Genomic DNA, 8,978 nt, shown 5'->3' on the forward strand with positions numbered 1-8,978 from the left:
CATCACACTGCATGAGTTGTTTGTGATTACCTGGCAATTCACTCCTATGAGCCCCGCAGAGCACTGTTTACTAGTCTCAATGAAAACGCGTGACTCTTGTTGGTGACGTGTGCGGCGCAGCTTCTGCTGCATCCAACAGGAACAAGTCGGCTTTACGTGTCAATACGAAATTAGCGGTATGCGCGGACGCGTATTGCTGCGGGGAGTGACAACGAATGTCAAATAACATAATCCACAGTGGACAACCTCCTGGGATATAGCCGTGTGATGTGAATGAGACGCCACTTGGTGTGCCATTAATCCTCCGCCCGGCTCTGTTTATGCTCCCCGTAAAGGAGGAATCTGTCAGTGTGGTGAGGGGGGGAGACCTTGGAGAGGCAGTTTCCATAAACCTGGGAGAACTTTATCTCACTGACAGACTGCTCTGGCCGTGAGAGTCAACCAGTGTTTATACTTTCACTTCACTGCGCGGAGCTTCTCTGCACAGCCTGGGAATCACACCACAGTGCAACAGGCGCGCTGCGTTGTGTCTTTTATAGTGTTATATGTGGTGGGAAGTGAGCACGATTTACAGTTCATTATGAAAGCATCTCTTTACTCTGGCACGGGACTAATATATCTGGCCAGCAGCAAGTACGGTGGCGCTCCTCGTGTTGTTTATCTGAGCTCAGGGAAGTTTAAGAAGTAACTCCAGAGGCTCAGCAGTCACACACACACACACACACACACACACACAAAACACACACACACACACACACACACACACACACACACACACCCTCTCTCTCATTCCTGAGGCAAAGACCAAGAAGGAACACTGACTGCTCTACTTGGGGCACGCGAGTAGCTACATCATAATTTATTTGTAATCCCTGCTTTTCATTTGATTTGCCAGCTATAAAAGAAGGGTTTTTTTGGGGGGTGGGGGAGGATCATATTTAATCTCTTGGCTGAAGTGACAAGTGTAAAACTTGTTGAGCAAAGTTGGGCTGAGTGGACGTGCAGACAGTCGCGTTAGAGCTCGCAGGAGGCTGATACACGGTGAGTTATTCATGTAAATGTATGTGTATGTGTGCTTGGAAATGGTTACATTTGCATTAACGCGATGCCGAATATGAATACGGCTGAAATTCTACGCGTAACCACCTCAAATCTGCAGCTTTAGACTCCCACAACAACCGCGAGCACAGGATTTTAGTCCTGCAGGAGCTTTTCCTCTTTGTTTTCGTCGGGTGTCCCCGTCACATAACTTCAAACTGACCACTACATTCTTCACTTTCACCTAGTTTACACACAACCACCGCTCATGTTGGAGCCACAAGCCAATCGTTGTTTGTTGTTGTTTTTTTTTTACCATGTTTATTGTGTCAGCTCTGTGGTATCCTGCCTAACGATGCCACGCCAAGTTAAATGTAGTTTAGTATCACACTTTTTTTTTTTTTTACACAAACAACAATCTTGATTCATCTTTATCGCAGAGAAGAAAAACGTGAATTCCCCAAAAAGCCTGTGCTTAAATGCTGACATGTGTATTTAAATGGTGAATGCACTCACGTGGACTTGCCTGTAAGTGTAAATGTAAGCAACCCCTCTTTTTAATTACCAACTGCTAATGTTAAGCCCACTGTATTACAATCCATAGCAAATTAATGTTGAAAGTGTAACTTGACGTCTTCTCATTCTATTCCTCCACATCACTCAGGCGGCTAACAAACACGATTATTGGATTGCTTCTTGTTAGAATAACTCACCCTGTGTTTGTTTTATTAAACCTGATTGGCAGGCCTTTGTTGTTAATCCTGCTTCCAGGGTTTGAAGTGTTCATTGCTCTCCACTTCAACTCCATGTTCACACCCCCTCTCTCTTAGCTGTGCATGAATCCGCCCGCAGCACTGCTCTGGGCCAGGGAGGCAAACCTTGGCTCTGCTAACGTACACTTTGATCTTTGCAATGCAAAACATTTGATTTCCAGGGCTTAAATTGTGTGTGCAAAAAAAAAAAGCGCGGAAGCTGTGCAAACCTGCATTACATGTATTTGTTGTGCCTTTGGGATTGTATTGGTATAATGTGTCTGTGAAACTAACAACTAGCAGAGCCAGTGTGCTCTTTGGTCAAGCAGTGTGTCCAATAAGGCGCAGCAGGCTGGATGTGGAACCGCAACCTGTAAACACATGGGCGGAGCACCTCGGAGGATGTTCCATCTGGACAATATATAGACTGGAAAGTGGCTTCAAGAGGGTCGTGTTCTGTTTGTAAACTAGATGACCGGGCAAAACAGATCCTGACCCACCGACCAAATATCAACTGTAACGCAACCCCTGCCTTGCCGTGCACCCCTCAACCCCATCTCAGTGCTGAGGCGCTGAGCCCGAAATAGACCCTCTTCGCTTACCCAGAGTCAGGAGGCCACGTATTTAAGAAACATATCCTGTTAGCGTAACGCTGCGCAGGGTCGAGCCAAGATGGAGCGTTGGGTCTTACCAGGCGTGGTCTCGTTGAAGGCCCACAAGTGAAGCGCAGAAGCATTGTGGGACATTATGTCAGGTCCGGTGTTCCTGGAGCTTGTTAAATGTGATTATGTTCTCGTTGCATTACTCGGCTGTGACCGCGAACTGAACGACTTTGACTTGGGGAGAAAACCAGATTATTTTTCTGCATTTTTCTGCATTTTCTGACAATATTTGCAATCGTTTCGCCTCAGTTCTATGAACAATATAAGTTAATGTAGACAAACAAGTTGGTAAATAAAGCATGTTCCTCCATTTCTGAACCCTTACGCTTCTGGAGAACAACTAATCATCACTAACCTTCACAAGCTGTTTTGGGAGTTTCTGAGAGGCATTAGAGGGGGGTTGCTAAAAAACAACCATGTCTCTGTTCCCAGCCAGGCTGTTTAAGTTGCCGAGTTATTTTAGTCTAAAGGGAGTCAAGTCAGTGAGTTACAAAGTTCATCTGTAAGTTGCAAAAAAAAAAAAAAAGCCTCAACTGCCAGCACATTGCCCTCATAAAAACAGCAATCACCCCAAATTGTGAGCACATTGGGGACTTTGTCTGTTTCTTAAGTGCCTTTTCCTCTTTGTTTCTTATCAGCAGGTACAATGGATCTTGTGGTCTTGGTGGCGTTCAGCTCTTGGTTGGCTCCTGCACTTGGTGAGCATCCGTTTCGCTAAACATTCAGCTGCTTCCCGCCGTTCCCTCTACGACGCCAAGCTGCGTGAGCGTGGTGTTCTCCGGTTGCTTCCCTTTTCTGTAGCTTTGGTTATGTTTTTCAACGCCTCGTCCTTGAAACCATCTGATCAGTTTGTGTAACAAGGGCGGCGTTTTGGGCGTGAAGGTGTTTGGTAAGTGTAACTGCCGACGCACAGTCCCGTATTTGAAATGGCTGCTTGCCACTGTTCTTACTGCGTGCTCTCTCTTTTTTTGGTCAAATGTGTATGAAACGCCTCGTCTTGTTAGCGTTGCGGCGAGGCTGTTTTTAGTATAATTTCCGTTTAATATCTTCTGTTTTGAATCAGTTCGCGTCAGGGTCTTACTGTGAGAAAAAGCCATGTCAGAATAGTGTAAATGTTTCCATGAACTGCAGTTTAAACAATCATTTATTCACAAAGCTGCCAAGCTTCCCAGGTTCTGGTCTTTGATTTGTTGCTCTGTGTTCCCTGCATGCCATCAGTTGCGCTCGCTGTTAAGCAGATTTGCCTCCACGAAGTTTTTTTTTTTTGTTGTCCCCTCTGACTCTCAGATCTGTTGGAGTCTGACCTTGGTTTTTAAAGGTGGAATAAGTTACATAAGCAAACTTACACTTCAAGTCTACTGACATTTGGTTAACAGATTCTAATTTTCCTGCATTAAACATCACTTGTCAAAGTTTATACATTCGCACATCCACGAGGACTGGCTGACATTTAAATGCTGTTCACACTTTGCTGAACTTTTTAAGAGGAGCTGTAAAAGGACGCATTAATGTTTTGAAATGTTGTCACGCACAAGGAGAAACATTTGAATGTCACATTCAATGTGCTATTCCGAGCTTAAGTCGTCCTTCCCCCAACACACGAGTGGTCATTAGAAACAACGTCTGCATTGTGTCTCTGTTACTAAACCAAGTAAAGCTGTCTCTTTAATTATTGTGGTTGTTTTATAATTGTGCATTATAAATATATGGCCAACATGTGGTTCCACATGCATTCGAGAGAAGGCGTGAAGGAGCAGAGAGGTCTTCACTTTCCCGCATCCTTAACGTCACACAGGTTAACACAGACCACGGCAAATCCAAAGTTTGGACATAAGAATCATCAGACAATTTGGTGTTGTAATATATTCATCCTGAAACTTTTCCATAAACACAAGTTTGAGCTTGTTGCTCACCCTTTCGAGCGTCTCTGCAGAGCGAATTTGCCCCACCGCCATCAGTGTTACCATTTGCTGACATGCACTTCTGAATATCTTATAAAGATGAATGATTTTGACTTCTTTTCTCAACAGCCGCAGTGGCAGATGAGGACAAAGGTGGGTATTATTTGAACAGAAGCTTAGAAAAGTCAAATTAAGATAAGCTGCACACTCATTCTAGCTGGCATATAAATTGGCACACCAAACGGGCTAATGACTAGATGGATGACTGAGGCCCTCAAAGTGCTGAATAGCTGTCATATCACAAGTGCTCTCTGAAGTGTGTCAGTGGGTAAATCTGCTTCTCATTTGTTTCCTCTCTCTCTCTCTCTCTCTCTCGCTCTCTCTCTTTCTCTCTGTTCTCCCCTACCAGACAGTGACAGTGCTTTTCATTACGGTGAGTGTTCGGCAGATGAACGGGGGCCTTTTAACGGCCGACGCTCTCCACACAGGAAACATCTGGGAGGTTGAGACAAGAGAGAGTTTGCATTTTCCACTTGTTTTCCCTGAAGTGACGGAAAACTGTCACCCCGAGGTCACGCTTCTGGAGGAGTCTCACGGCGAATACTTCTCATCCCGTCCACTGTGGCGGTTTCAAGTCCATCTAAGGCAGCGACGTGCACGGAATGACTCAAAGTGCTGTCCGTCGGTGTACTGGTTGTTATTTTTCAGTTTTATCGGCCAAGCCCCGTCAGTTGGCTCAGCACTGGTTTTTCCATTGGATTTTGGATTATTGCTGAAGATAAGCTCTGTGACAAACACTAGTTTATAATGCTTCCACAGCATTTATTTACATGATCTTTACAGATGAGCACCACTTGATTTTGTTATTGTATATTGTAGAAGAAAATGTGAAGATATCTCCAAAAACCCATTGGAAGAAAACAGCGACTCTGAGAGTATAACATTAGAACCCGTACCATAAGATGTTTCTATCTTAAAAGACCAGTAAGCAATGGTTTCCAACCCGGGGGTGGGGGTTCCTTATGGGGTCCCAAGATAAATCTGAGGGGTCATGAGAACAGGGATAAGAAAAGGGGGGAAACATATACATTTATGTTATACCAAGTTTTTTTCTTGTTTTTTTCTTTTTTAAATCTCTTCTGACCTTCATTAGAATAAAACAACCTGAAGTAAAAGTGTTTGCAAGGGATCAAACGTAGGCCGTGCCCCATTTCAAGAGGTCACAAGCCAAACCGTTTTTGGAACCGCTGCACTCAAGGATTGATGAACAATTCTGGCAGCTAAAAAAAACAAGAGTAGGCCATTACTTACTCCTTCTTTCCCATGAATAAATGATTTGATTTAGTTTATTGTGGTCAATCTGTATTTGCTATTGTCCACAGACACAAATACAGAGTTAGAGTTGACCGTAGCGTTTACAGTTTTGGTGACTACAGCTCTTGACTCCGAATGTGGGAAAAAAGCTTTCGAGGTATTTTCTTACTCAACGTTGTCACACGCTTTATTTTTATTTATTTGTATCCATTTCAGATTACGAGTCTCTGAGAATCGGCGGCCTGGTTGTCGCAGTGGCACTGTTCCTCATGGGGATCGCCCTCATCGTCAGTAAGTGTTCGACCACCTTGAAGCACACGGTCAGTGTCACCCAGTGGCGGGCCGTGCCTTTTCTCCCTCCAGTGCCCTCTGTGACATCGTACACGTGAATACGCGCATGACGGGACGCCGCGTCACTAACCGACCACGCACGTCGTCCACATCAACAAGAAACCAGTCACGTGTAGTTGTGACACCACAACACAACAAAACTGCGGCAATAAAACACTGCGCACTCAAGAGCGCGGGCCACGATCAGAAGGAACGATATGAACGACCGTAAAAATAATAAAACAGCATTGTGATTCTGTCTAGACGAGCGGAGAAGGCTGAGCCGGCCCTGACGGCCCAGCGCTGGTGTCAGCACACTGGGATCCCTGTATCTGTGAGTTGGCCTCGCAGTCTCCCAAAACAAGCAGGCTTCTGTTTCTCTCACAGGTCTGAAAGGGAGACACAACGAGACGCACAATCTCAGCACTCGGCGGTCACGATCCGTTCGTCGGAGGAATTTGCCCTTTGTATCTTATCCCTCTTCTCAATCTCAGTGTCCTTCCAAGGTTCCTGTTCCTCACCTGGCTGCACATGTGGGCCCCGAAACCAAAACCAGCCACTGAATAATTGAATCGGACCCAAACGCTTCTGTTAATCAAAACCACTGTGACTCGATGAAGCCGTTGCAATACACACAAATGATTTCCAAAAAATAACATCCTCACACTGCCAAAGAGTGGAGCTTGCTATCACAGCTAGATGAATTGGCAGGTCCTTACATACACATATTTACAGTAGACACAGGGTGAAGCAAAGGTTTCCTTACTGCTTTGTGTTTGTTCACATGTGTAATCTGTTCTCCAATCTTTTTATTGTCATTTTCTCAAACAATACAAAATATAGATCTGTGAATTGTGAATATAAAAGTTACCAACTGAGCCTCTTCGCTTTTAAACCATGTCAACTAATGTTGAACATCATGAAATATTGCATTTCAAACGTAGTGTATATATGCAGGTGTTTATTTATGGGCGTGTTCTCAATCAAAGTATTGTACATTATTTCTAATACGGGCTACATTTTGTCTTAGAAGATGATATAGACATGTTCCTTCAAAAAGTATATGCAGTATTGTTTTTCAAGCTTAGATTAGAGAATATCTGAAAGCTGTTTCAACAGGTCGACCATGAGCTGCCCATACTGGGAAATCCTGTAATTATATATATGTACACATAATATACTTTTATATATCTAGAATTTATATTCTATTACATGTGTAAAGAGCTTGTCCGTAGGCCAAATACGTGGCTTCACTTCAGGTTTCACCCATCAGTTGAAGACTAAAGATGAAGCCACATCATCAGAATAAGATGTGAAGACAACAACTCCACTTTGAGTCACATTTTATTTTGTTGACGAGGAGAACAATAAAGAGCAGAATGGAGTCTCGTGGCACATGTTTTGTGAATGCATTAAACATGCAAAGTGGGGTGCATCTAAATGACATAACCAATGATTTCACACAATATAAATGCTGCTGGCTGAACGTTTTCCAACACACTGACTGTTGTATTGTAATAAATGTATTTTGGGCAAAGTTAAATAAGCAGAGCTATAAGGCCTGCCGAGACGTGCTGGCCAGATTTTTATTGGCACGAGCTCAAGACTGTAATCATGCACCTATCAAGGCTTGGAACAACCTCATCCTCTTTTAATAGCCTACTGAAGGCGGAGGAGTTAGTGGACTATTAAAGCTGCATGCATTCTTTTTATGATATCTCATGTTCTGTTTGTCTCCATTCCAGACACATATAATTCTTTCTCTTGTGTTTTCCTCCCCCAAAAAAACAGCCCGAAAATGTAGCTGCTCAAAGGGTGGCAAGTCAAGGTGAGTGAAGTCCAAGTTGGGATGAACAAACCAAACATTAATCTGTAAATAATAATCTAACTCTTAATATTCTTCAGGTCCAGAGGTCCTGATGTGGAATCGGGTGCTCCTCTGGGTGAATATTTTTTCTTTCTTCTATTTTAATAACTAGCCATGTTAAAAGCTTATCAAGTAGATTTATTGACTTTCTTCACAAATAAAACTGCTATCTCACACTCTGTCACAGCTCAGCCGACATAAAGACAAAGAACAACGGAGATCTGGTGAGTGTCTTCTACACATCTGTGCATCCGTTTTTCTGCAAAAAGAAGCTTTCAGAACAAATCAAACTGATCTTTCTTATCTTTTTCACAGTGTTGCGGACTTTCCACTAGGTGGCAGCAAATACCTTGATCACAGCCGACGACAATCTTCATGAACACAAGAAGCTTTCTTCAATTTCTTAATGTTACTGTGCTCCTTTTTTCTCTTTTTAAATGTTTTTATCATCAATTACTGTGACTAGATCATGTGCCAACTGTATAAGGTACTAGTATAACGTGGTAAAAGTGTGATTCTCATTTGTATTTTTATGACTTTCGGATTGATGCAAAAATAATAAAACACGTTTGAAAAGGTTTACTCTGCTATTTTGCGCGGCTATTTCATTTTCTCTGCCATGAGAAGAAGAAGACCAGCAGTGAACAGCATTTCTATTCTGCTGCACTACCGCTTCTGCTGACTCTGCAGATACTTCAGTTACACATGCAGTAGTAACGACCAGCAGTGAGAGTGTAAATGATTTATGTGCTGCACTATGCAGCACTCGGAGAGAGCCGTCTTTTTTTTTAAAAAAAAGAGAAAAAAAACAACTTAATTTGACCTATCTCTCTTTTCAGAGCCGTGTTTATTGGCAGACTCTCAGTGATTGTGGCATCGCCTGCGAACGTAAAAGCTGCATAGGCAGACTGTGTTTTCTCTCTGCTGCTGCAGAGGCGAGCTGACTGCACTGCACAAAAGAAAGCTCTGGGAAAGGGAACTGGTGTATGTTGAGCATGCGAGCAACATTTCCACGAAGCAGAAGTAGGAATTTGGCTCAAAATCCAGAACACAAACAGAGTATACAGAATACATCAATCCTTTAATATCCTAAATACCTATATTTTTCTTGCAT

At 43.2% G+C, this 8,978-nt stretch overlaps 1 protein-coding gene across 1 annotated transcript; it reads left to right on the forward strand.

Annotated features, from left to right (window-relative positions):
- Positions 1 to 790: 790 nt before the first annotated feature.
- On the forward strand, positions 791 to 8,451 carry LOC137781699 (FXYD domain-containing ion transport regulator 6-like). The gene is made up of 9 exons (XM_068570615.1): positions 791 to 1,041; positions 3,091 to 3,150; positions 4,483 to 4,506; positions 4,763 to 4,786; positions 5,884 to 5,958; positions 7,789 to 7,825; positions 7,903 to 7,940; positions 8,052 to 8,088; positions 8,180 to 8,451. The coding sequence occupies exons 2-8, from the start codon at positions 3,099 to 3,101 to the stop codon at positions 8,063 to 8,065; spliced, it is 264 nt and encodes an 87-aa protein (XP_068426716.1). The 5' UTR covers positions 791 to 1,041; positions 3,091 to 3,098; the 3' UTR covers positions 8,066 to 8,088; positions 8,180 to 8,451.
- Positions 8,452 to 8,978: the final 527 nt, after the last annotated feature.

The sequence above is a fragment of the Clinocottus analis genome, unplaced genomic scaffold (assembly GCF_023055335.1).
Source record: "Clinocottus analis isolate CAN_PGR_092001 unplaced genomic scaffold, fCliAna1.0.p SCAF_9, whole genome shotgun sequence".
NCBI lineage: Eukaryota > Metazoa > Chordata > Actinopteri > Perciformes > Cottidae > Clinocottus > Clinocottus analis.

What these genes read in the sequence shown, in the direction of transcription:
- LOC137781699 (XM_068570615.1), top strand. Translation starts at nt 3,099, where the DNA reads ATGGATCTTGTGGTCTTGGTGGCGTTCAGCTCTTGGTTGGCTCCTGCA. An exon ending in TTGGTTGGCTCCTGCACTTG is followed by an intron (nt 3,151 to 4,482) that starts GTGAGCATCCGT and finishes TTTTCTCAACAG; the next exon opens with CCGCAGTGGCAGATGAGGAC. An exon ending in TGACAGTGCTTTTCATTACG is followed by an intron (nt 4,787 to 5,883) that starts GTGAGTGTTCGG and finishes TATCCATTTCAG; the next exon opens with ATTACGAGTCTCTGAGAATC.